The following is a 27806-nucleotide window of genomic DNA, read 5'->3' as shown; positions in this document are numbered from 1 at the left end:
TCCCTCCTTGGTCCGCCGCGGTCCCTCACGGCGCTGGCGCAGAGATGGCGGAGGCAGTGGAGCGCACAGACGAGCTGGTCCGCGAGTACCTGCTCTTCCGCGGCTTCACGCACACGCTGCGGCAGCTGGACGCCGAGATCAAGGCGGACAAGGAGAAGGGGTTCCGGGTGAGGGGCCGGCGGGCGCGGCGCGGGCAGAGGCGGCCCCGAGGGAGCCCGGAGCTGGCTCTCCCCCAGCACTGCCTTCCGGGGCGGGAGCGGCGCTGTCACCGCGCCAGGGGGACCGTCGACATCAGCGCGTGCGACAGTCGCTTGACAGATGCGGAACTGAGGCCCTGAGAGAGGACGTGACTTGCCTGAAGTTACCCAGACAGTTAGGAGCATCGCCGAGGCTGGAGCCCAGGTGCCCTGACTCCTGGTCCGGGGCTCCCTTCTCCACCCCCAGCCTCTCAGCAGGTGCTGGCCAGTCATTGGTCAGGATGGCGATGAGGTTTTAGGCGCTAACGTGGGGTAGATGTTTGGGGTTTTGGCAGCAGAAGTATTCTGAAGTTGGCTTCCAGTGGCATCGGGAACAAAGGGGTCTGCAGCCCAACATGTTAGCTGGGTTCAAGTATCTGTTTGAAACGGCTTTATCAGTGACTCATTGGCAGTTTTGCTTCACGATTGAGGAAGACCTTGTGCATTTGAAAACATACTTCCCCTGCTCAGACATGATTTTCTGTTGAGAAGTTCTTGGAATTTATATGTGTGTGATTTGTGTGTATATTTGCTGGCTTCAGTTGGTGTTGGCAGGTGAATTGAGAGAGGCAGTGAGCTAGCAGCAAGAACACTGGAGGGGAGTTAGGAGACCTGGGTTCTTGTCTTGCCGAAGTTAGTGGCTACTTGGTGGTGGCAAAAGCAAATCATTTCAGCTGTCCGAGCCTCAGTGTTTCTGATCTATAAAATGGGTGTGTTGGAATGGTATCAATATTCAAAAGCCTTTCCATCTTGTGTACTCTGGTATGATTGCTCCTCACAAGGAGGTGACTTCCTTTGGCTGACACTCTGAGCAACTGCCAGGACTTTGGTAGTGCTTTGAGGACTTGAAGGAGACAGCATATCTCACCATGAGCCTTGGAATCCTGGAATGGAGGAGTTAGGAGGAGGGGCATGGAGATTGTCTCACTCTGTCTTTTTTTGCTTAGGAACTGAGACCAGAGAGTTGAAGTGGCATTGCCAAGGTGGCTGAGTAAGTCAGAGGCAGATCCAGGCCCTGGACCCAGATCTCCTCCTTCCTGGGCCAGGGTGCTTTTACACCTGCAATTTCCATGCTTGGTAGAGGGTCCAAACACATACCTGCATCAGGAAAAAACCTAAAAGCTATTACATTACTGTGCTTTGAAAGTTTTATAGATTGCTAACTTAAAGAAAAAAAAAATTAACATCCAGAAGCCACAGCAAGAGGAAAAAGCTGTATTAACTCTGGAACGAGGAGAGAATTCCCTTCCGTCCTTCAATGCCTTCTCCATCTCATCTTTCTCTCATCAGGTGGACAAGATTGTGGACCAGCTGCAGCAGTTAATGCAGGTGTATGACTTGGCTGCCCTTCGGGATTATTGGAACTACCTGGAACGTCGGCTCTTCAGCCGTTTGGAGGATATGTATAGACCCACCATCAACAAGCTGAAAACCAGCCTGTTCCGCTTTTATCTCGTCTACACAATCCAGGTGCTTTTGGTTTAGGGATTTCTTGGTGGAGAGAGTTCTTTGATCCAGAGATAGATTTTCTTTTAACGCCTAGGGACAGCTCTCTCTGTTACTCCTGGGAGAGGGTGAAACAGTCACAGTGCAAATTATTTTTGACTGTTTTCCTACATTTTTTCTCCTCATCTGTAGATGATTGGACTTGTCTTCCTCATTCCTATTTCCCCTCTTGTTTTAAGCACGTAAGCCTGGGTGGAGTTTTGAAGAATATAAGTAGCTGGGTTAAAGTTTGAGTAATAAAGATTATGGCTGACCTGGGGGAGTAAATCACTTAGATTATTTGAAAATCAACTAGGAATTAATTTTTAGGATGGTATTTATCATCAGGACTTTATTTTATTTTACTTATTAATTTTTTGAAGATTTTTTTGATGTGGACCATTTTTAAAGTCTTTATTGAGTTTGTTACAATATTGCTTCTGTTTTATGTTTTGGTTTTTTGGCCCCAAGGCATGTGGGATCTTTGCTCCCTGACCAGGGATGGAACCCGCACCCCCTGCATTGGAAGGCGAAATCTTATCCACTGGATGGCCAGGGAGGTCCCTCAGGACTTTAGTTTAAACCAGCTTCTTTGAAGTTACAAGGAACTTGAGTGTGATGATTCTTTTGATTTTATAGAGTTTATAGATCATGTTTGGCCACTTACCCAGCAGGCCAATATTCAGAGGCTGTCTGCTGTGCGGTAGTGAAGAATCTTACCTGTGGACTTCTGTCTCTTCCCCTTCCTTGCTACCTCCTCTGTGTCTTGGCAGACAAACAGAAGTGACAAGGCTCAGGAGTTCTTTGCAAAGCAGGCCACGGAGCTCCAGAACCAGGCCGAGTGGAAGGATTGGTTTGTCCTGCCCTTCCTGCCATCCCCAGACACCAACCCCATCTTTGCTACCTACTTTTCTCGCCAGTGGGCCGACACCTTCATCGTGTCCCTGCACAACTTCCTGAGCGTCCTGTTTCAGTGCATGCATATCCTCTCAGCTGCTCGGGGCTGGGGGCCCAGGCTACTCTTAATGCAATCGTTTCTTCTACAAAATGCCCGAGGATCACTGTCATGTGTCACGTGAGGGGGCTGGACAGATTGTGGTTATTTTGATCAGTAGGCCGGAGATCGTAGGTCGGGAATTGTAATCATTATTACAGTTGTTCAGCAGCTCTGCTGCTGAATAGTGGACATGTGTGGGTGGGGACTGTACTAGCAGTGGGGGGATAGGAGCCCTCAAATAGGGCCTCTCTCAGCAAAGGCAGGGGTCAGTGCAGAGCTGCTTTGCAGCGAAACCGGCCAACCCCGAGAGCACCCTTTGTGCATGCCCTGTGCCCCCCAGGATTCACTTGCCTTTGCTGGGATTAGGTAGCAGGTGAGAACACTTCTAGGGCTGGAACTTCCTCCCTGTGTTAGTGCCTGGGTCACTGTCTTTATAATGACCTTAGGATCCCTTGACTTGTCAGAGGACAGAGCAGCTTTAAGAATATAGGTGGATATTTAAGAGAGAGAGGATGTGAATAATTTGCAGCCGACCGTATTTACCATTTTGTCGTGGAAAGCCCAGGACATCCTCCTCGCTCACTCTTGCTCTCTAGCAGGAATTCCACGGGAGGAGAAGGGAGTCTGGTTTGAATGGGGCTGTCTGGTGAGTCACTGATAAACTGGACGTGGGGAGGCCCACACCATCTCCTTTTGGCTCTGGGAGGAACGTCTTCTGGTGGAGGTAGGAAGGGAGTGTTTCCTTTTGTGCTGTGGTGAATGTGAATTACGCCCTTGCCAGGTTGGCCTTTTCTCTCCCCCTGCTGCTGCCCTTCATCCCCAAGGGCTTTCAAACAAAACTAACAGGGTGCCCAGCCCAGAGGTGGTTACGGCTTGACCCCATGGGCCCTCTAGGGAAGTTGGCTTCCCCGGTACTGAGGCCCTGCCTGCTCTGTGCTCCTCTGGACTGAAGCTGTTTGAGGTGGTCAGGCAAGACTGACACCGTGACCTAGAATGTGGGTGCTCATAGGGTGGCAGTCTGCAGAAAGCTTGCTTCTCAGTCTGAACCTCTGCCAGAGAGGCTCATCCTGTGGAGGGGAAAGGCGAGTGGCCAGCCCTTCTGCCCAGCTGGTGGAGCAGCAGGCGGTGTGCCCGCAGAGCCACTGGCTGCTGGGCTGGCTTTTTGCTCCGTGTCACTAAAGCTTAGGCTGGCTGTGAGGCCCGCAGGATACTAGCCCTCTACTGCTGGTATTTGGGAGAAAGCGTCAGATTTGGAGTTATGTCCTCTCTGTGGGCTAGCCAGGCGGGTTGTCTTCAGAGAGGCCGTGAGTCTCTCTGAAGGAAGTCAGGCCAGGCCCGGTGTCAAGGGAGAGACTATTCATGAAGCTGTGAAGAGCCCACAGCACAGAGTTTTTACTCTGTGTCATGTTCAGGGGTGTTGGTGTGGTGTCAAGAGTTTGGGAAGGGCTTTTAATCGTTTTGCAGGCAGGCTTATTCTTTCTTTTTTTTTGTATTGACTTGTTTTATCTTATTGCAGAGTTTGTGATAGAATATATTTTTTGATTTGAATTTTATTTTTATTTTTTGATTTGAATTATTTTAATCGGCTATTTTTCCCAGCTTTGTTGGAGGATAGTTGACAATTAAGAATTGTATATATTTAAGGTATAAAACTTGATGGTTCGGAGTATGTACACATCGTGACATAATCAGCCCAGTCAAGCTGATTAAGAGGCAGGTTTATTCTTTAACTTGGTGCACCGGTTCCCGTGATCCTGAACTTCGATGCAGAGTGCCAGCGGACCAACCAGGTTCAGGAAGAAAATGAAGTTCTGCGCCAGAAGGTTTGTTGCGAACAATGCTTGCTCCTTGGGAAGTACTTCTGCTTTTCATGTGTAAAATTAGGTCGTAGCCATGGAGGACTGATTTCAGTAGAGGAAAGCACTGATCTCAGATGAAAGTGAGTCACCAGAAAGGCAGTGTTGGGGATTTGGGGGCCATGTGACAAGTCTTTGAAAACCAGAGGTGAGGTTCATGTTGTAAGTCACGTAGTGCGAACAACACAGTAACAGGAGTGAACTTTTAAGAGGAAAAAGACTCTAGGCATTGATGTCACCTTACATCTAACCTGCTTTCATAGGTCTGCTTCCCACCCCTAGTCCTTTTCCACCTGTCCCCACATCTGTATTGTTTACAGCCCAGAAATGATTTAATTGTTCTCAGCTAAGCTAAACTAGGTTTCTCTAGTTTGGTAAAATGATAGCTCCAGGGGACCCACATTTGCCTTTACATTTTGCCTGAGGGGCATTTCTCTAACCTTGAGATTGACACATCTTCAGAAAAGGGAGGATTTTTTAGAAAAAGGAAGGTTACAAGCTGTTTAGGTTTGGGGGTTTAAGATTCTTGGGTTTGGGTGTGTGTGTATAATTTTCTTTCAGGCAAAAGGTCAAAAGTGCTGACCTTCATTTAAAATTTCTTTTTTCCATTTGAGTTCCAAAGTCTGATATTGTAGATTCCAAAGAGCAAAGCAGGATTGGGTGGAACTATTTTTCTCACTGAATTCAGGAAGAAGCGAGTCAAATGATAAAAAGAAAAAAAAAAAGTGGATTTTTTATATCTAACGGTTTTTAGTTTTCTCACCTCCCTGTAGTCAAGTACCAGCAGCCTCACCCATTTTTCCAGTCAGCAGAGAGTGAGAGAGGCACTCCGAGGTTGAGGGCGAGCGGCCTTTGAGCCAGTGTGGTTGGGTTTCGGATGTGACGTGAGTCTAATCTTCCTCAGGGGAGGGAAGGCTGGGTGAGATCCCCATCTTACTCGTCCCACCTCTACGCAGCTGTTTGCACTGCAAGCTGAAATCCACCGACTGAAGAAAGAGGAGCAACAGCCAGAAGAGGAAGAGGCCTTAGTCCAGCACAGACTGCCTTCTTATGTCTCCAACATGGACCGCCTGGGGGACTCGGAACTGTGAGTGTGTGCTGCGCCCACTCTGCGCCTCTGTCCCCTGTGCTCTCCCCTCCTCCCGGCCATGAACGTGGAATTGCCAGGAGCCTCCCCGGTGCTCACTGTTCTTGTCTGAGCTTTCTGAGTAAGGTTCCCTGGTCCTCTAGTTGTCCCCTACCTCCCAGCCTCTAGGCCTGCTCTTCCAGGGGCCTGCACATCCAGACGTGTGCAGCCTGGGTTAATAATCACAGCCGCTTTCGTGAAGCCCTGGGAAGTTTCTGTGCCCTGAAAGGAGCGCCTCTTGGATGACACGATTGCCAACCACAGGTTGGATACATTTCTCCGTAGAAGCATGCTCTTGTCTCAGGGTTTGGAAAGGTAGGCAGGTTGGAAGAGAGGTATTTGAGCAACTTAAAAAAACAGCTAGTTACAGCCGAACACCCAGGCAATGAGAATAATAGCAGTTGAAGAGACGTAGGCACCACAGGTCACAGAATTAGCGATTGGTGAGTCAGGATGCAAACCCAGGCAGTTAGATTCCAAACCTGCATGTGGCCAAGTACTGCAGCAGATGAAACTGCTCTAGTTTCTGAGCTAGCGCCCTCCGATGGAAATAAAGTGCAAGCCAAAAATCTAACTTAAAAATTTTTAGTAGCTATGTTAAAAAAAGGAAAAACAAGCTAATTTTAATGATATATTTTAATGATATATTTTATTTAGCCCAACTTTCCCAAAATATCATATTCATAAACAAAGTATTCATGAGATATTTAACACTCTTTTTCATGCTCAGTCTTGAATCCCAGTGTGGATTTTACGCCTCCAGCACAATCTCCATTTGGACTAAAGACATTTCAGGTGCTCAGTGCCACATGTGACCAGTGGCTATTGGACAGCGCTGCTCTGAGCTTTACCACGGCCCTCAAAGAAGAGCCGCAGCCTTCACCATTGTGCCAGTTAGGCTTCTGGCTCCCTTCGTACGAGAACAGCACCAAGCATCACGCCGCCTTAAGGCCCAGGCGTGCGAACCTGGCCAAGGCCCTGGTCACTGGCAGCGTCCATAGCCTGGGAGGTCTGTGCTCTGGGTTCTCCCATGTTCCCCCTCCAGCGCTGTGACCTTGTGCTGTGTCTGCTTGTCCAGAGCCATGGTGTGCAGCCAGAGGAACGCTTCCCTCTCCCAGTCGCCTCGCGTGGGCTTCCTGTCCTCGCTGCTGCCTCAGAGTAAGAAGAGCCCCTCAAGGTTGTTGCCTGCCCAGGCCCCCCATCAGGCTCAGAGCTCGGCCAAGAAGGAGTCCTTTGGCGGCCAGGTTAGTGCAAGTCCTGCCTTTCTAACTCTCGCCAGGAGGCCTCCGACATCCCACTCGTCAGGTGGAGACTTGTCCACCCTCCCTTAGGACCTGCAGGTGGAGGGTGGATGGTGACAAGAGGAAGTATGCTCTGAAGGGCCCCTTCCCGTTTCTCGTAAATGTCCTCTAACTCATGAGCGCTTATGACTGTGATTTGTTGACTTAAGTGTGAATTCAAGCAATTCTGGACTTTTAGATTTTTGGTGATATAAAGTAGCATGTCGATAAAGACTAAATTAAAGTTACTTCTAAATCCAGTGTAGTATTTCTTTTACAAGTTGTTATTTCCTGATTCTGCAAAGCAGTTTTGCTATTTTTCACTTTTATAGAAGCTTGCAAGAGAATTTCTTCTATGCCAGCATATGTCCAAAATTGAGCAGTTTTCCGAGCAGAGATGGTCAGAATTCATTGCTTTCAGAAGTGCTGGCCAGAGTGAAACTTCAACAGACCCATAGTTATGCCTTATTGCTCGGGTAGGGACCGTTTCCCTTTTAATATATTTTTATTAGTCGCAGATACAGTAAGTTGTCATCATCTCTGCCTTCCTCTCCTGCCACCCTTGGCTTGAGGACAGGTGCAAGTGATGCAGCAGCGTGGGGCCGCTTGGGGAGAAAGGGGTCCGCACCAAGGCTGCCATCGGGACGTCGGGGCTTTTAGCACAGCACTTGGGTTTAGTACTGTTGTTGAAGTGCAGACATTGAGCAGGACACCAGGGAAGAAAGAGCATGGGCTTTGGAGTCAGGCAACTGTACCTTGTTTATCATCCTTGCTCAGATTGCTTAAACTCATCCCACTTCACTTGGGATGATGAGAACAGCATTCACTCCCTAGGGGTAGAGTTATTTGAGCTGATATGAGAGCCCTTGGTATATGCAGTGCCTGGCAGGTTATAAGCACGTGATACATTTTAGTTGTAGTTGTTGTAGCTGGGAAAGTATTGGCCTCCTGGGTACCTAAGTCAGTTCTGAGACCTAAAGTGGCAGCAATGCAAAATGACTGTAACCTTAGCATCCAGGGGGTCTGGGGCATCAAAAATCAGTCATGGTTATTCTACAACTGTTTTTTTGAAGTTCAAACCTTAAAATTAGAACTGCAGTTTTGTAGAATATGGTTGAGTAAGTTTTACGGTTTGCTTTGCAAATCTCTTTCACTGTGCAAGATTTTATAAGTGTAATAGATGACGTATGGACTGCTGCATCCCTTAAAATGTGCATGAAATGATGAAATTCAATTTCATTAACTTAAAAGAAAATACGGAGACGGGGTCTTTGGGCTTAAGCCTGTGGCCTTATGTTTACGTGTTCAGGTGCTAAGGTGTCCTATGGTGAGGGTGAAATGGGATTGGAAATTTTTTGTATGGCTCTTGTTCAGGAGACAAAGGTAAGAATGTGTAATTTGCAGAAAACATGCCTTCCTTTACCTCTGAAATATATTCAAACAAAGCTTGGATCACCGTGTGGCATGTTAACAGAGCAGAGGCAGCCTTCTTTCCATTTCCTGAATGGAGTTGATAAATGTCTGCAATCTGAAAAATCCAGTGGTTGGGTCACTTGTTTTTTTACTGATATATTTGACTCAGCAGTGATGTTTCAGTTCTAAAGATAACTAGTATATTTGAGGTTCAAGAAAAATCACAGAATTTTAGAGTTGGAGAAAGCTTAAAGGTCACCTGCCCCACCCTCCTATTGAGAGAGGGCACGTCCTGTGACTGATGGCCTTCTGTGCTGGGGAGGTCACTGCCTGTACATGTGGGATGTTTGCCTGTTTGAAAGTTGTTAGTTGAAACCTCTATGATTTTTACTCACTGATCTTAGCTTTGCCTTCGAGCTATGAGAATAAGGCTTCTGGTTAGGACAACCCTTCCTGTCCTTTCCAGGCTAAGTACTATGTTCATTCCTTCCTTTCTGCCCAACTGTTTACCCATGTGGCATGATTTCTAGACCCCTCACCATTCTGGTTCGCTTCTTCTAGGGGGGACATTCTAAGTTTTAAATTCCTCTCTACAATCGATGGCCAAATTTGAGTTTACAATTCAAGATGCTCTCTTACCAATACCAAATGCAGTTAGCTGTATGATCACTTCCTGTGATTTTAATGCTATACTGCTCTTAACGCAATAGAAAATGACATTGGTTTTTTAATCAGCCACGTGGCTTCGTTAGTGCATATTAAGCTCGTAGTCTTTTCCTCACTACTGCCATGCCAGAGCGCCTTCTTTCTTTTTTACTCTTAATAAGCAAAACAACATGAGTTGTGTTATTAAGTTAGCAATACAGGGACTTCTCTGGTGGCGCAGTGGTTGAGAATCCGCCTGCCAATGCAGGGGACACGGGTTCGAGCCCTGGTCCGGGAAGATCCCACATGCCACGGAGCAGCTACACCCGTACACCACAACTACTGAGCCTGCGCTCTAGAGCTTTCGAGCCACAGCTACTGAGCCTGCGTGCCACAACTACTGAAGCCTGCACTCCGCAACGAGAGAAGCCACTGCAATGAGAAGCACATGCACCGCAACAAAGAGTAGCCCCCGCCCACCGCAACTAAAGAAAGCCCGCGCGCAGCAACGAAGACCCAACACAGCCAAAAATAAATAAATAAAAAATAAATTTGGGCTTCCCTGGTGATGCAGTGGTTGAGAGTCCGCCTGCCGATGCAGGGGACATGGGTTCGTGCCCCGGTCTGGGAAGATCCCACATGCCGTGGAGTGGCTGGGCCTGTGAGCCATGGCCGCTGAGCCTGCGCATCCAGAGCCTGTGCTCCGCAGCGGGAGAGGCCACAACAGTGAGAGGCCCGCGTACCACAAAAAAAAAAAAAAAAAAAAAATTTATAAAAAAAATTAGCAATACATAAAATGAGAGGCTTTCCTATTTTAAATATTATTTATACATAGCATTGTAAGTTTCAATCACATCAGCATTTTACCCACTTGTGATCAGTCATTGTAACTGTTGTTGTTATCACTGAAAAGTTCATAAAATTATAGATGTAGAGTTATGGTGATACACTCTCTGTGCTTTCACTATGAATCCGGAGGCAAAATTTTAGAAACACATGGAAGTAGCTGTAAAACCACAATTCCTAAGCTCTTCTGGGATCTCTGTGACAGAAGCCCCTGTGGGCATCTCCTCAGCAGGCTCCCCCACTGCAGTTCTACCCCATCCTCCCCTCCAGTTATAATTCCACTCCTTCCATAACTACTCAGTCCGTTTGGGACTGTGAGGGGGAATTGTTGTTATTACAGAGATAACCTCTAATTGGCTGTAATGCAAAGAAAGCAAAGCGACCACAGACTTCTGTGTTTGTAACTCTTATTAGTATCAAACTACCTCATAGCTCCCGTGACATCAGGAGTAAGAATGCTGCCCTTGGGACTGTTTCCATGGATCTTAGCAGGATGGGGAAAAGGGAGCCCTCTTCCCCGTCTTTCATTCTGTAATCTCTGTGTTACTAGGGCCTGTCTTCTGGGTGTCTTTATTTTGCTTCAGGTGAGCCTAAATTACTGGAACTTGTTCTCTGTTCCATTTGGACGACTGCCTGGTAAGCTCTATTCAGGCCACCGAAAATGAATTTAGATCCTTCCCTAGAGTGAGAAGCAAGAAGGTCAAATGATAAAACATAGGTTAAGATACCTCTCCTGAACTGTAGGAGACAGGTAGATTATGGTAGAATATGACAATATAATTTGGACTGTTGGAATGTTATCTGAATCCAGTAGTTAAGATTTTTATGAGGTTTGCTCTTCAAACAAAATAAAACTTTCAATTACCAGTTGTATCACAGTGAACATTTACTTAAGTTATATGCATTTGTAGCTAGACACAAGTTTACCTTAACTTACTTATTTAGGTGTTTGGTGGATGGCTGCATTCATCAGATTTTAGCATGCTATTTTTTGTTGAAGTTTACCCTTCTTTCATAAATAACTTAGATATAGTTTAAGGAGAAGCTCTCTCTAAGCAGGATCTGATAGGTCACACTTAGGTCTATAGCTCTTTTGGTATAAACTACCCTATCATTATAAAGACAGTTCTTCTTAATTTATTGCAGTGCCTTATGTTAATGCCTGTGTGAATTTTCATTTCGGAGTACTGTCCAGCCCCCAACCTAATGATAAACTGGACAACTTCCTTGCCATCTTGACTTGACAGGGTAGCATTGCTTTTGTTCTTCTTAATGTTGTAATGTATTTGCTGGGGAAGGGTTACAAGTGGCTAGAGAAATTTGTGTCAGCTAGAGAAATTTGAAGTCTATCCTAAGCCTCTCTGTTCCATCAGTTTGGGCCAATTGAATTGAGCACCCTTAAAACCACGTGTTGGAAGAGGAAAAAACACCACTTATCAGGTGTAGCAGGTGAGTAAGGAAAGACAGGTGTGCCACCAAGTGCCTGTGCCTGCTCTGCAGCCTTCCCAGCCTTTGGTTCCAAGGTGGGATACCCCTGTGGTCTGTGTACTTTCTTTGGGAATGCATGCAATATTAAATGGGTTCTTTTCCTTCTCACATATCCAGTTTAAAGATCTCTTGGTCAGGCTGATAAATCTGTCAAACCTGAATCATAGTTGTGCCAGGCTGTTCGAGACTTCCTTGCTTGCCAGGATCCCACTATTTCGGAAAACAGCCGTCAACCCTGGAAACTCCTCCTCCTCTCAGCACTATTTTTATAGCTAACTGTGGAGTTCCCATAGCCACCTTTGAAGTCCAGAAAACATGGCCTCTGCTGTCAGTTCTTCCTTTGTCTTGTCTATCAAAATGTTAGAGCTTTTGGAGACGTGTTTTGGAATTCTTCATTTCTAATTTTATTTGAGTCCTCTTTTTTTCTTGGTAAATCAAGCTAAAGTTTTGTCTATTTTGTTTAACTTTCAGAAAACCAGCCCTTAGTTTCATTGATCATTTCTATTGACTTTTTAGTCTATTTCATTGTTTTCCACTCTGATCATTGTTATTTCCTTCCTTCTACTAACTTTGGGCTTCATGTATTCTTCTTTTCCTAGTTCCTTGAGGTGTAAAGTTAGGTTGTTTACTTGAGGTCTTTCTTCTTAATGTAGGTGTTATTACAAACTTCCCTTTTAGAAGTGCTTTTGCAAAAGTTTTGGTATATTGTGTTTCCATTCTTACTTGTCTCAAGATATTTTTTGATTTCTCTTTTGATTTCTTCTTTGACCAATTGGTTGTTCAGGAGCATGTTGTTCAGTCTCCACATATTTACGAATTTTTTAGTTTTCTTCTTGTAATTGATTTCTAGTTTCATCCATTGTGATGCTTGCTATGATTTCAGTCTCCTTAAATTTATTAGGACTTGTTTTGTGGCCTAACATATGATCTATCCTGGAGAATGTTCCATGTGTGCTTGAGGATGGAATGTTCTGTAAATGTCTATTAAGTCCATCTGGTCTAAAGTGCAGTTTTAAGTCCAGTGTGTCCCTAGTGATTTTCTGTCTGGGTGATCTATCCACTGGTGAAAGTAGGGTATTGAAGTTCTCTACTATTATTTTCTACTGCCTATTTCTCCCTTCAGTTCAGTTAATATTTGCTTTATATATTGAGGTGCTCTGATGTCAGGTACATAAATATTTACAAATGTTATATCTTTTTTTTTTTTTTTTTTTGCGGTATGCGGGCCTCTCACTGTTGTGCCTCTCCCATTGTGGAGCACAGGCTCTGGATGCGCAGGCTCAGCGGCCATGGCTCACAGGCCCAGCCGCTCCATGGCACGTGGGATCTTCCCGGACCGGGGCATGAACCCGTGTCCCCTGCATCAGCAGGCGGACCCTCAACCACTGCGCCACCAGGGAAGCCCGACAAATGTTATATCCTTTTGTTGGAGTGACCCCTTTATCATTATATAATGGCCTTCTTTGTCTCTTATTACAGTCTTTGGCTTGAAGTCTATTTTGTCTGATATAAGTATAGCCTCCCCTGTGGAATTCTTTAGTCTGAGCAGTTTGCCCTCTGGATCAGTAGATATAGGGAGGAATTAATAGATTTGTGTAATGAAGGTTGGCATCCTTGGATCTCCTCCTAGGGAGTCAACCACCCCCGATCCCACTACCCACCCCGGGACCGTGTGAGGGACCATGGTTACCTCAGGACCACCTCTTACTTTTGGGAAGGTAACAGGAGTCATCTTCCACTTTCTAAAACTGTGGGACCTATTCAGTGTTTCATGGACCATGGGATACTTCTTAAGAATGGCTGGAAGCACTGAGAGAAGGGCCTTACCTTGGTTGTTATTTTGCTCCAGGATTATGACATTTCTTCTTATCTTTTCTCTTCAGTGTCACTTTCTTCCATGTGCTCCCATCATGGTTTTTCTTTCTTCAGGTTTCTCAGAGTTTGGGGCCACTGTCAGATCTGGATGTAAATTCCTGTTCTGTCAAGTTCTCCCTGTGTTAAACGAGTAACTTAACCTCTCTAAACCTCTGCTCCCCATGTTAAAATAATGCCTCATCTTTAAGGGAGTGTTTGTAAGGTTCTTAGCATGGCACCTTACATATGGTAAATGCTCAATGAGTAGTATATATTGATGTTATTATTGTTGTTGGTTTTCTTCTTAGGTTTTTTAAAAAAAATCTTAACTAAGATCTTTACTTTTCCCAAAATAAGTCAGAATTCAGAGAATCAAATACTCTTTCTAGAGAAAACATCTGTTACAAGCACAAGTAGATACCAATGGAGGTCGCCTCATCAGAAAACCAAAAATAACCAATCCTGTGTAGGTCAGCCACAGTTAGGCTCCAGGTAAACTAATAGCCTTTAAAATTTCCTTTCTTAACTGTTCACATGACTCCGGGGTCCCAAGGAACATACGTTAATCATTTTAAGTTGTTTAGTGTTCACATAAAAAATAACCAGTAGAAGAACTAGAAGCCCACAAATAGACTTTGGTTCAGTTTATTCTCTTTACTTAGGACTTGTGTACAAATGATTTGTGAGGAGGTTGGTCTCAAACCATAGCGGCTGTTTGCATCTTATCCCTTTGCTAAGAGTGTAAAAAAAAAAAAAAAAAAAGATGTGTGTTGGGGGGGTAGGAGTGTGACCATCACAACTTGTGGGAATAAGGGTGGAATAAAAGGAACCAGCCAGATAATTTGGAAAGGTGATGAGGTGGCAGCTCCTTTTTTAAAAAGCTCTAGATTAGGAATCTTCAGTCTCTATAGGAGTGGGAATTACTGAGTTCATTTGCTGTAACCTTGGTTGACTTTATCTCACTTGCTATGAAAAGGAGCCAGAAGATGCCAGTTTCTCTCTTGTCCAATTTATCTTGCTCAAAAGGCCTTGAGTTTCCAACAATTTCTATTAAGACTTTCTGGTTGCCTAGTAATCATTTCCAAATACCTCAATATTTGTTAACATTGGCTGGTTTAGTCATGCACTTGGCCCAAAACAAGAGGGTGCTGTGTTCCTTTTTCCCTCCAGAGGGGTGATTTTATTTTGTATAATTTTTTTTGCTGTATTGCCCAAACATATAATTGCTTGTAAATCTTTGTAACACCCAGCATAGGGCCTGATCTGCCTCATAATTGTCACTTAGTAAGTGCTAAGCTAAATAAAGTTAACAGTTGCAGTTAGATCAAGGGGATATATATGTATTACCTCCCGGTGATAGGTGTGGCAGGTGGAGAAGTGCTAGGGACCTGTCCTCTTAGGATGGGGGAGTGGGGAACAGAAAGGAGGAGGTCCAGCCTGCTTATGTTTTGCCCTTGACTTCGCTCATGGGCTGACATAGTAACATTTTAACTACCTCTCAGCATGGCCAGGGAGGAACCTTACCCAGGAGTAAGAGGAGCGTCCACTCCTTGGCCCCTGCTCCCCTCCTGGCCCAGGTGTCATGGCCTGGGCCCAGGTAGGAAGAGACTTTTCACAGCCTGGTGTCTCGTCCTCCAGAGCACCAAGGGTAGGGAGCCAGCATGTGCGCCCAAGGACGGGAAGAGCCTCTTCAGCGGGCTGGCCACTGGGGAGTCCAGCTGGTCACAGCACCGCCAGCGGCGCCTGCAGGACCATGGCAAGGAACGGAAGGAGCTCTTCTCCATGACTCTGCAGGTACGGCTTGGCCTTGGCGTCTCACGACTGCCTGCAGGGACACCACGTGGCCACATGGTGGAGGGCCATGGAAAATGGGGGGGGCCTTGTAGGGCCTGCTCTTACCTCTCTTGATTTCTTCTGCTGTGTAGAGTGTGGTTTTGCCTAACTGGGTTTAATTGCTTGCACTTTGGTTGTTTTGTTCCAAAACCACCTGGCTCTCCAGTGATCCCTCTTCCCGATGGAGTGTTTCCCTAAACAGGGGCCATAAAATGCTGGCCTCTGAAAAGGTTCCCAGAAGGTGAGCTCTGTGAATAATTGGTTTTGGACCCCTTGCATGCTCTGTCCTTCCCTTAGGTTAACTGTGCGTGTTAGCATGTCACGGGCGCTCAGAGTCGGTGGGAGAGAGACCTGTTTCCCTTGGTTTCACCCAGCATCTCCCAGACTTGCTCAATCACAGGATCACTTTCTCCTGCACTCCCTGCTGGAGCCGCTGCCCCGAGAGCCACGTGTCCACGCAGCGTCGTGCTGCGGCCCAGGGCCCTTGCCGCGCGAGCTCAGGGACTCCTCTCACTAGTGGATATGGGTTGGGGTCTGCTCTTCCTGGTGGTATAAGCTGCTTCCGTTTCGGTCAAATACTCTGGATTGAAGGCAAAAGGGATTTACTGCCTAAGTCACCTTGTTGACCATTTATCTCCTAATTGAGGCTACTTGCCTGTTTTAAAGGCATTTTTTGGCGTTAGCAGCCCTGTGCTGGTTCTGGTTCGATAGCGTAGACCCTTACGGCTCGGATCTCAAATCCTTCTGTGCTGTAAGATTAGAGGCGCACCCGAGCTCAGCCACTCCCGTAAGGTACCTCTCTGAGCTCGGAGGTCTCTGTTTATTCTATTCTACTCTATTCTACTCTATTCTATTCTATTCCATTCCATTCTATTCCATTCTATCCCATCCCATCCCATCCCACCCCATCCCATTCCATTCCATTCCATTCCATTCCATTCCATTCCATTCCATTCCATTCCATTCCATTCCATTTCATTCCATTTTTGCTGTAGAACTGCTCTTTCTGGGACCCCAAGGAGTGCTTAGAGGAGCCTCAGGAACCATGCGGGTGGTAGAGAGTGCCCTGGCTGGTGCCCCCTGGCCTGGGTTACGTCTGGGTGAGCAGATAGTAATCGTGATGAACAACACTTGCTGTCCCAGGGAGGCAGAGACGGGCGGCTGCCGCCCTCCCGGGTGGCTGGGTGTGTGGGGTGCCATTTGGTGCCCCGCCTGGCTCTGGCTCTGCTGCTGTGCTCGGGTCTATCTCTGTGCCTGGCCCGTCGCCCCAGTCTCTCAGTACCCCTCTCCCAGGAGGAGGTGCTGGTTGACATGGCAGCGCACTGGCAAGGGGCCACGCTTGCCTCTGGCTGACCCGGCTTCACATCAGCATCCTACCCCGGGCCAGCTCTTGATCTTAGGCAAGTTATTTAACTTCTGGTTTCAGTCTTACTTTACAGAGCTGTAAAGTGGGGTTAATAGTAGGATCAGAAATGTTTGGGTGGAACATTAAATGAGGCAATCAATCATACTCACGTAGTGCCTGGAATGCAGTAGGCACTCACTCACTCACTGATTCTTGTTATCATTGGCCTGGTCTGTCAAGGTGGTGCGTGTCCCAAGTCTCGTCATCTGTGGCCGGGAGCCTGTGGCCCACACTCCCTCCACAGGGCCTGTGAGAGGAGCAGGGCCTCTAGGAAGGGGCCGCCAGCAGAGCAGGCTCTTGTAGTTCAGAGCTCTTTCTTTTAGACCCTGAGACCACCAGGATCCTCCCCCGAGGGCTGTGGCCTGCGTCCCAGACATCTCGCAGTGTGTCCCCAGACGTGGGGAATGGCTGGGCCCGGTGCAGACCCCTCACAGCTGACTTGTGCCCCCTTTGCTTGGTGCAGTGTGCAGAGAAGAAGCCCGAAGCTGGTGGCCCGGAGGCAGAGCCCTGCCCAGAGCTCCACGTGGAGGTGCTGGAGACCCTGGCGCGGGCTCCTGCCGCAGGCCCTGAGGGTGGGGGGGTCCGGCCCGAGCAACCGTTCATCGTGCTGGGGCAGGAGGAGTACGCAGAGCACCACTCTTCCATCATGCACTGCAGGTGGGTGTTGGGCCGGCCGGCTGGGGCCAGGGCCCTCTGGGGGAAAGGCTGATGGCGTGGGGTTTGGGCTCCCCGGGAAGCCTCGGTTTTCAGGCTGTGCGTGTGAAGGTGTGGCAAGCAGGATGATGAGAGGTAACAGAGATGCGGAGGGTGGGATGGCCCGGAGGGACCGTGGTCACCCCTGAACTGTCAGAGGAGGGCTGGACGGCTGCCGTTGGGGTCCTGCCGAGAGCTGCCGTTGGCCGGGTCAGCCTCTTCACTCCTGATCCTGGGGTGTAACGCCCAGAGGGTAGGTGATCCCTTGCTCTGGAGCCGTGATGCAGGAGGCTCTCCGTCTCTAGAGACCACACGAGTGCCGAGGGCGGGGCTGTGTGCATCTTGCCCACAGGGCTCAGCACATAATATTGAATAAATGCTTCGTAAGTAGTTCTCAGACAGATGAACGAATGACTGTTTCTAGAAGTAGTTCACGCCCGTCCTTGGAGTGTGGGCATTTGACTCTCAGCAGGAGAGTCAGAAAAGCGATCCTCTGGGTGCGCTGAAGAGGACGGCGGACTAAGGCAAGGGTGCTAACAGCGTCCCCCTTTCTCTCATCTTAGAGTGGACTGCTCGGGGAGGAGGGTCGCCAGCTTAGACGTAGATGGGGTCATCAAAGTGTGGTCCTTCAACCCCATCATGCAGACCAAGGCATCCTCCATTTCCAAGTCGCCACTGCTCTCTTTAGAGTGGGCCACCAAACGGGACAGGCTGGTGAGTGGTCTTACTTGTTGCTGGACCTGTGGTCTAAGTGAAGAACTCTCTAGGGCTCTCCCCAGTGGCTCCAGCACCACAGGCCTGGTGGGGGCCTCCAAGACGAGCCCCTCCCTTCTCTCTCTCACTGGGAAGGCAGGGACCACACATCCAGGACTGTCCCAGCAGGCTCCTATCTGGAGGTTACTGGATTAACAGGAATTGGAATTAGGCTGCAGTGGGACCCTGTCCGATGGCAGAGGCCTTCTTCCTGCGTGGGGTGGTCTGGCTTGCTTTTCGTCTTCCTGCAGAGAGACCGGCTCCCTGCCTGTTCTCCCCCACCAGTTCCTGCCATCCCTGCACATTTCTGACAGCGCACCACGAGCGTTCTCAGCTGTGCCCCCTCCTGCTGAGACCCCTCCCTGGCCAGGCCGGAGGGGGTGTGTCCTATCCTGGGGTTCCCACAGTGGTGTTAGCATATTTGACATAGCATTTGTAGTTAAGGAGATAAAGTTGATTTATAGTGTTTTTTTTTTTTCTTCACCGTATTCCATTTTGGAGGGGATCATACTCAGCAGCCCAAGGAGCAGACCTTGTTTTTTTATTTTTTATTTTTTTATTTTTATTATTATTATTTTTTGTGGTACGTGGGCCTCTCACTGTTGTGGCCTCTCCCGTTGCGGAGCACAGGCTCCGGACGCGCAGGCTCAGCAGCCATGGCTCACCGGTGCAGCCGCTACGCGGCATGTGGGATCTTCCCGGACCGGGGCACGAACCCGTGTGCCCTGCATCGGCAGGCGGACTCTCAACCACTGCGCCACCAGGGAAGCCCAGACCTTGTTTTTAAATAATTTTTGACAACTGCAGGAATTATCCTTATGGCACTAGGATCTCGGGGCTCTCCCTGTACCAGTGTCAGTTTGCTAGGTGAATGCTGAGGCCATATTCCAGGGAATATTCCTGGGGGACACCCTTAGATCTGCTTCTGTTGCTTTCTTCTGGCGGTCCTCGTTATTGTCTTTGAAGTTTTCACCAAATAAATCACAAGGATAGCCTCTGTTTTTTTCTGGAGGCCTTTGTAGGCCCAGAGCCAGAGCTGTCCCCAGGATACACAAATGGGGCTGTCACCCAGCCCAGTGACCAGCTGGGGCCGCTGCCCAGGGAGGTGGTGGTGGATCCGGAGCCAGAGGGCAGAACTGGGACAGCTGGGATTTAAACTGGAAGGGGTGGGGTGGGCAGAGGGTCTCATTTCCAGCTCTACCTGAGGTAGCAATAGAGCTTCTATTCCACACATTCCTTTTGTGGTTTTGCTTCTGTTCAAGGTCACCTGTGATGTCTTTAAGTTTTAAATGAGGGCCTTTGTAGCCGGGTTTTTCCCCTGAACTAGCTGGAGAAGTGGAGGCAGGCCTCACCCCACAGCCTGGCCCACTGCACAGGGGTGAGCCTGGCTCCCCAGTGGGCCTCCCTGAGCGGGCCTGACCCAGAGCTGTCCTTTGCATCTCCCGCCCTTTCTCCTTCCAGCTCCTGCTGGGCAGCGGTGTGGGGACGGTGCGCCTCTATGACACGGAAGCCAAGAAGAACCTCTGTGAAATCAGCATCAACGATGATATGCCCAGGTGCGCTGGAGGCCGCTCCCTCAACTGCTGTGCTCGGTGGGCCTACCTTGGCCTTGGCCGAGCCCCCGAGCCCCGCTCCCCCTCCCTCTGTGGACGGGCGGAGCACTGACCCGGCCCCACGTGTGTTGCAGGATTCTGTCTCTCGCGTGTAGCCCCAGCGGGGCCTCTTTCGTCTGTTCAGCTGCAGCTCCGAGCCTTGCTGCCCAGGTGGACTTGTCCGCACCAGACATCGGCAGCAAGGGCACTAACCAGGTTCCTGGCAAGCTGCTGCTGTGGGACACGAAAACCATGAAGCAGCAGGTGCGGGCCTGCCCCGTGGTCTCCCTGGGGTTGATCACACTCCCGGGCAGGCACACAGCCTGTGCTGCCCTCTGTTTCTGAGGTCTCTTCCCTCTTTGCTTTGGGCTCGTCAAGATTTTGATTTGTGAGGAGGTTTCAACATTTAAGTGTTGAAAAATAGTAATACTCCAGTGGGGCAGATTGCCAGCAACTGAAGTCGTTCAGCATCATGCCACAAATTTAGGATTCACACACAGCCTCTTATCGGGCCCTTTTGGCTTATTTAAAATCTTTTAATTTAATTTCTTTTAATATTTAAAGTTTTTTTTTTTTTTTTTTTGGCGGTACGCGGGCCTCTCACTGTTGTGGCCTCTCCCATTGCGGAGCACAGGCTACGGACGCGCAGGCTCAGCGGCCATGGCTCACGGGCCCAGCCGCTCCGCGGCATGTGGGATCTTCCTGGACCGGGGCACGAACCCGTGTCCCCTGCATCGGCAGGCAGACTCTCAACCACTGCGCCACCAGGGAAGCCCCAAGTTTTTTCTTTTATTGGAGCAGTTTTAGGCTCACAGTAGAATTGAGAGGAAGTTTCAGAGATCCCCCATAGACCCCCTGCCCACACACGCACAGCCTCTCCTGCTGTCAGCATCCCCCACCAGAGGGGCACATTTGTTATAGCTGATGCACCTACACTGACCATCAACATCACCCAAAGTCCATGGTTATATCAGGGTTCAGTCTTAGTGGCGTACGTTCTAAGGGTTGGGACAGATGTGTAATGACACGTAGCCACCATTACAGTGTCACGGAGGGTATTTCCACTGCCCTGAAATTGCCCTGTGCTCCATGTAGTCTCCGCTGCCTCCAGCCCCGGCAGCCGTGGATCTTTACACTGTCTCCATAGTTCTGCTTTTTCCAGAATATATGGTTGGAGTCAGACAGCCTTTTCACATTGGCCTCTTTCACTTACTATTAAGCATTCAAGTGGTTTATTTTTCAGGAGACAACTAGAGTCCCCTTCTGGCTGCCTCTTAACTTACAATTGCATAAAAATTGCAGCAGCAGCTAGAAGCAGTGAGGACACATGCGTATTCTTAAGAAATGACAGTCTTGAGAAAGCTTGCTCACAGAGCCTGTGACTCACCTTCCCAGCAGCGGAGGATGCCTTCCCACCCAGAACAGTAGCAGATGCTTACAGCTATGAGCCTGAATCCCGAGAGCTTCAGTGCTGTTTACACTCACCTGTTTAAAAGGCAGTGGTGTTTCTTGGGAGAATCAGTTGCGGTCAGGCCCTTACCTGCAGCAGCGTGTTTCCTGTTGGTACCGGACACTTGAAGTGTCCCTGTCTTGTTGGTGGCTGGGTCCCGATTGTTCCGTTTGTGCCTCTCTGCGCCTTCCTGTTCCCAGTTGGAAGCCTCGCAGGTCTCTCCAGCCAGTCAGGGCCACCCTGCCACGTCAGTTCTTGCTCTCTAGCTCCCTCGTCCTGGCAGATGCGTCCCACTGAGAAACCAGGTGTCTTTCTGGAGCCAGCCTTCTCCCTCACCCTGAAGTCAGTCCAGGAGCAGACACTGTCAGTTCCACCTCCAAAACCTGTTTCCAGTCTGAACACTCCTCTCCATTTCGGGGACATGCCCGCTAGCACCCCTCAGCTGGACAGCTGCTGGACAGCGCCCCCCATGGCGCCCGCCTGCCACACTGCGCCTGGGGGATGGGCAGACACGGAGGCAGGTCCTGCCCCTTCCCGCTCCTCTGGGTTTCCCATCCACACCCCCTGGAACGTGCCTGGCCTGGCCCTCCCTGCTGCTCCAGCCTCCTGGTGCCTCCTGTCCTCCTCATCCTGCAGCCACACGCCCTCTCTGCATGCTGTCCCCTCTCGAGAGTGTTCCTACCCCACTCCATCCGGCTGACATCTGTCCTCCAGCATCTTGTAGATGCTCCCCTTTATACCCACCCAGTCTGGTTAGGTTCTTTTCAATCTTGTTAGTTTGTGCTAAGAACTTGTCATGATTTGTAATTTTATGTTCACTTGTTATTTTTCAACTTTTCGTTAAATATTGAATACATAGAAGAGAATATTGAAATCATAGGTGTACGGAATAATGAGAAGAACCGTGAAATGAGCACCTACCTACCATCACGGTTTAAAAGTGGGACATTACCGACACTTTTTATGCCCTGGTGTACCCTTCCTCAATCTTGGTCTCCTTCCCCCTTTCAAACAGAACCTGTCTTGAAATTTGGTTTATTACCATCTTACATTTTAAAATTTAGTTTGTCCTTTTTCTAGCTCCAGTTCTCCCTGGATCCGGAGCCCATTGCCATCAACTGCACAGCCTTCAATCACAATGGGAACCTGTTGGTCACGGGGGCAGCTGATGGTGTCATCCGGCTGTTCGGTAGGCAAGCGTGCTCACGGCCATCCTGGTCCCCTCCTCAAATGCCCCAGGGAAGAGAGTTGGATTTTTGCCAGCTGGACTAGAGGCTATTGCAAAACCCCAGTTCAAGATGCTTGTAATAGAACTTAACTTTGGTCAGAGTCCGCTGTTTTCAGGACCCCCTAATTACCTTGCACGTGGTCTGTGTCCGTGGACACGGGGAGGCGGCGTGGAGCTTAGCAGTCCTCCAGTCCTGAGCTTTTGGATCTGAGTCCTCATGGCCCGAGTGAGATCCAAGAGGATACGAGAGAGTAATGCCGTCCTGTCCTCTTGGTGTGACCACTTCATTGTCCCCGTGAGAGCAGCAGAACGGTGTGCGTCAGAGTCATTGGCGTGCTGTTTAAAGCTCCTCTCGCCAGGCCTGTTCCAGGAGACCAGAGTCAGAGGGTCTGGGAAGGCCCTGGGGACTGTATCTTTAACCGATCTCCAGGGCTCCCTGGTGGGAAGTTACAGCGCCCTCCCAGGAAGGACTTTCGTGTCCTCCTAGACTTACGGGCTCCCCAGATGAGCTCAGGCTCCACCCAGGGATTTCTGAACCTGACTTTTGACCCAGTGAAAGAAGCTTCCGTTTAAGATTGGTTAGCAGAAGACTAGGTGCAGTGGGGGAGAGAACTGGTAAAATGAAGCACCCAGTGCCCACTCTTCACCGGGGGTCAGCTCTGTGACTCCTGTCGGGTCTGGGAGGCCCTCTGCCACCCATGGGGCAGAGGGAGGGTGGGAGGTACCTCCTGCCGTGGGCAGATGTCTCCCCAGGGCCTGGGCGGGAATCCTAGTGGCGTCTCATTGCCTCAGATATGCAGCAGCATGAGTGCGCTATGAGCTGGAAGGCCCACTGCGGGGAGGTCTGCTCTGTGGAGTTCAGCTACGATGAGAACACCGTGTACAGCATTGGCGAGGACGGGAAGGTAGGTGGGAACGGGATTTGGGTCAGGAAGCTCCCTTCCTCTGGCTTAGGCATCTGAGATTCTAGAGAGCACTAGAATAGCGTGACGGGCTGGGTTCCAATCCCGACTGTACTTCTTACTATCTCTGTGACCTTGGGCCTCTGCCTCAGTTTTGTCATCTGTAAAACAGAGATGAAAATAGTAACCAGTCTCACAGGGTCTTTGTGAGGTTTAAATGAGTTCAGTGGGAGTTGACTGTTCTTATGAAAGGGGAAGACCTACATCCTTCCTCCTGATTGTAGCAAAAAGGACTCATCTCACTGACCCACTTGACTCGGTGGGCTCCCAGGGGTGCAGGGATGTACTTCAGTGAGCTTGGTCATCGGGTGGTCACAGCATGGATATGTAGGGCTTGCCAGGGCTGGGGCCTGCAGACAGTTTCGCCCAAACAGAGTCAAGAAATGTAAAAAGGAAGCTGGGGAAAAAAGTAAAAATCACTGCCCCCTTTAGATTCTCCCTGGAAAGATTCATTAGGATCCTTGGAAAGGGAGCTGGGGCGGCAGAGCGGGGAGAAAAACGAGCTTTTCACGTGTACCCTCCTGTACCTTTTGGATTGTATACTATCCACTTGTATTATCCAATGAAGACAGTAATTACAAGATGAATTCTTCATTTGAAAACTATGGGAGGGGATTTTTAAATCAAAGCCCTACTTCCTATTTATTTGAGTAGGATTCTCGGTTAAGCGGTGGCCACACCCAGGCAGCCTGTCCCTTGGGTGGGCTAAAGGGCTGTTTGCACTACAAAACGTGAAGCTCAGCTTATCCCTCATTGCTCATGTTGCATTGATTGCACCGCTGAGAAACGGGAAGTGTATTTGGAACTTGTCCTATTTTTAAGAAAAATCTAGCTGGGTTCTAACCCTGACAGAAATATTAATAATGACAACAACAACAACAACAGTAATAATAACAATCACTGGAGCGTTGCCCTTGCTTGAGAGATGGGAATCCAGGCGAAGGCTGTTGCCTGCCTCTTCCCTTTCCTGGAGTCAGGCCAGAGAGAAAGTTCAGGCTTTGACATGAAGTGGCTGACTCTTTCTAGATTTTCTTCCCTTAAGAAAATGCTTAAATTGTGTTGGGAAGAGTCGGGACTGGGTGGTCATCTCACTACCTTTCCCAGGGCCTGTGGACCCACCTCCTCTTTCCTGGGGCCTGTCCTCTCTCCTCCCCCCCGGACCTGGGCTCTGTTGCCGGCCCACTGAGAGTGCCAAGCCTGTGCTTTGCGGTTGCAGTTCATCCAGTGGAACATCCACAGGAGCGGCCTGAAGGTGTCCGAGTACGGCCTCCCCGCTGACGCCACGGGCCCCTTCGTGCTGTCGGGTTACAGCGGCTACAAGCAGGTGCAGGCCCCCCGGGGCCGACTCTTCGCTTTTGACTCGGAGGGGAATTACATGCTGACATGCTCTGCCACAGGGGGCGTCATCTACAAGGTAGCTGGCGGGTGGTGGCAGGGAGGTTCCTCCTCGGAGGTCTGGGCCCGGCTGAGTTCGAGGCTCTGTCCCTGTCTCTGTCCCAATCTCTGTCCCTCCCCGATGGCCGTGGAGAAGCCTTTGACCCGGGATGGACAGCGCCTGGGCCTCCCGGCTGCAGGCCAGCTCGAGGGAGCAGGCGGGAGTGGGCATGAGTGTGGCATGTCCGTCCTCTCTGCTCGCCCGTCACTGTCCTTGGACGAGACTCTGTCCCTTTTCTGCCTCCCTCCTTGGGAATAATACCAACTATAGAAACCTCAAGAGCTAGGGAGAAGGGCTGTAGGTTGGTTTGGGGGGACATACCCCAAACAGGAGGGTGCCTAGGTGGTCTGTTCCAGGTACCCTAATCTGGTGTAGGTTTATTGTTTATGGGAGGTCCTGTGGGTCAAGGACGTTATAATCCATGGCTGGGACAGAAATCCGGGGGGGTGTGGTTTGTCACACGGGATGTAAGCTGTCCACTCAGTTTATCTGCTTATTTTAATTCTCATGTCACAGCCTCTCTGGTTCATGTACTTTTTTTTGGATGTATGATTGAACGAAATTATAAATCTCTCCTATTTTACTAGCGCTACCAAATAGACTAGGGATGAGGATTTGTGTCGTGGCCTAAGCACATGGTCTGGCTCCGCGTTGCCACGTGGATTCAGTTCTGAGCCTCGGTGTTAGCTCTCTGCCTGGCGGTGTTTCGTCTGCAGGTAGAGTCATGGAGTGGGATGCTCTTTCTCTGGGGCTCCCCGAGCTCGCCTCGCATGGCTCACAGCCTGCGGGCAGCCGGTGCTCTGGACGGCAGCTGCCTGCGGGCGTGTCCTTGGCCCTGGGCAGTGCACACAGGAGACGGAGAGTGCGGCCCCGCTCTCCTGGGGCTCACGCTCAAGTTAGAGCGAGCACTAACAGTGACCACAGTACAGAGCTGAGGGCCCCCAGGGGAGGAAGCCGGGTGGGGGCCGGGTCCTCAGGGAGGACTGGGCGGGGGGGCTGTCTGTGGATTTGAGGCCTTTGGAGGAGGAGGGGTTGGGAGGATGTGCAGGAAGGTGGGCTTTGGGGCTCCACAGGGCAGAGGGGAGCAAGGGCAAACGGTGGGGCGAGGGGGAAGGGGGCTGCTGAAGTGGCAAGTAGCGAGGCTTCTGGACTGTTGACCTTGCGTGTGGCACCAGGAGGCCTGGGTTTACTGTCGCCCAGGCTCCTCTTTTCCGCAGATGGTGATGATTTGGGTGGCTCTTGACCGCTCCTTAAAAATTAATTCCACACTTTATTTTTACTTATTTATTTAAATATATACATTTAAAAATCTTTTAAAGGTTTTATTGAGGTACAGTTGGCAAAAATTGTATATATTTGAGGTGTACAGTGTGATGGTTTCATATAAAGCTCCGTAATTTCTTGTAGTTGCTATCGGGAGGTATCGTAAAAAGCTTTCTGTTCACAAGCCTCATTTTATTTTATCATTTAGATTTAGTTGAGTTTCAGGTGGGCTCTCCTTTGCTCTCTGTATGATTGTGTGTGTATATTATTTTATTTTTGATCGTGCAGGCTTTATCATTTGTCCTGATCAGTTCGTATGGTTTGCAGTCAGACTTTCTCTATAACCAATTAACGGGTTGAAAGATTTTCCTCTGTCATTTAAAAAATGTCAAAAATGGGGTCTAATTACTTAAGGAATATAATGACCTTCAGGTCCCATTTTTACAATCTATAAACAGTTCATGATTGTTAAAGATGTTTTCTCCGTGAAGGCTGAATACTTCCTCTCTCTTGCTCATGGATGTTACATGTAGCTGGATTGATAGTCTGCTCCTGGTTTCCCTTATTACCTTCTGACCCCTCACACCTGTGCACATGAGTCCCGGACAGCAGGTGCTGGTGGCACAGAGGAGAGCCGTGTTTGTGCCCTGACCCAGGGCCTCCGGTGCCAGCACTGCTCTCTGGGTGTGTGCCGGCCGCACGGCAGGGAATCACCAAGACCCTGCCCTCCTGCCCTCCTGCCGCTGGTGTTCCCTGGGGGAAGCAAATGTAAAACAGAGAGGCAGATACATGATATGAAGCTGGGAGCGGTAGATGGTGCTGGAAGAGAACACCAGGCACGAGCAGGAGACACGGCTCACAGCAGGTTAAAGGTGGCAGGGAAAATTGTGTCTTTCAGAGCATATTAGGGACCTATTTCCTACTTCAGCTGAAGGAGTAACTGTAGTCGGGAAAGTGAAGATATTTCCTGGTCCAAGCAACGAACCTGAGACTTTCTGGAAAGGGGGACCTGTGTGCCTGGGCATGTTCTCAGCTTGGGGTGGCAGCCCCCAGGCTCGAGGCAGCTTGGCCACCGAAAGTGGATAAAGTGGATGTGTTTGTGAGCAGTGCCTGATGATGCAACCTCATCTCTCCTGTCCCCTTGCAGCTGGGCGGGGAGGAGAAGGTTCTGGAGAGCTGTTTGAGCCTGGGTGGCCACCGCGCCCCTGTGGTCACCGTGGACTGGAGCACAGCTGTGGACTGCGGCACCTGCCTCACTGCCTCCATGGACGGCAAGATCAAGCTGACCACCCTCCTGGCCCATAAAGTCTGACGGGGCCCGCCCCAAGGGCCACCCACGGCAACAGTTTATCCTGGGAGGCAGGCAGAGATGGCTCAGGAAGACAGGGCGCTCCCCTTCCGGCTCCCTGCCAGGGTGGGGAGTCTTCAGGGAGAGACTGCCCAGGGGGCTCGGGCACTGTCCAGCCGCCTGACGAGAACAGGAGCCACGTAGAACTGTGGCACGTGTTCCCCAGACATCGGCACGCTGGCCTCTGCCGGGAGCGGGCTCCAGGCGGCGGGAGGAAAGCTCAGGAAGCAGGAGAATCATTGTGGTGGCTGCTCTGTCGGCCTAGAAGAGATTGAAAGGACTTTGTATATGTTTGCTCAGTTTTCTTTTTTTAAAAAAGAATGTTATTGTGGTCACCTGGTGTCTCTTTTTGGAACGTATGCGTGCGGCAGAGCATCTCCCTTCACCCTTTGCCCTGGCGATGGTCACTGTGAGCTTCGGCCCCGCGCCCCAGCTCTTACCTCACCAGCCATGGGGCTGACCTTTATTGGAGGTTTGCTTGTCGCTTTGCCACGGATGTAGGACGTCCTCTCTCTACTGCTCCGTTGGCTAACCAAGGTTTGTGCCGTTCCTGTTTCTTTGGGCTCATGTCAAGGAGGCCATGGTGTCTTTTTTACCCTGAGAGTTGGCAGCTTTTGT

At 49.6% G+C, this 27806-nt stretch overlaps 1 protein-coding gene across 1 annotated transcript; it reads left to right on the top strand.

Annotated features, from left to right (window-relative positions):
* Nucleotides 1-44: 44 nt before the first annotated feature.
* On the top strand, nt 45-27806 carry WDR91 (WD repeat domain 91; the record flags this gene model as incomplete). Its single annotated transcript, XM_082845960.1, has 15 exons — nt 45-167; nt 1527-1706; nt 2495-2702; nt 4459-4541; nt 5531-5661; nt 6779-6944; nt 14865-15020; nt 16928-17121; nt 17721-17871; nt 19372-19466; nt 19598-19766; nt 22033-22141; nt 22973-23085; nt 24359-24556; nt 26988-27806. The coding sequence occupies 15 exons, from the start codon at nt 45-47 to the stop codon at nt 27150-27152; spliced, it is 2241 nt and encodes a 746-aa protein (XP_082702086.1). The 3' UTR covers nt 27153-27806.

This window comes from Leucopleurus acutus (assembly GCF_964270905.1).
Source record: "Leucopleurus acutus genome assembly, chromosome: 9".
Classification (NCBI taxonomy): Eukaryota; Metazoa; Chordata; class Mammalia; order Artiodactyla; family Delphinidae; genus Leucopleurus; species Leucopleurus acutus.
The sequence above is the reverse complement of the archived record's forward strand: the minus strand, read 5'-3'. Positions and strand labels throughout refer to the sequence as shown.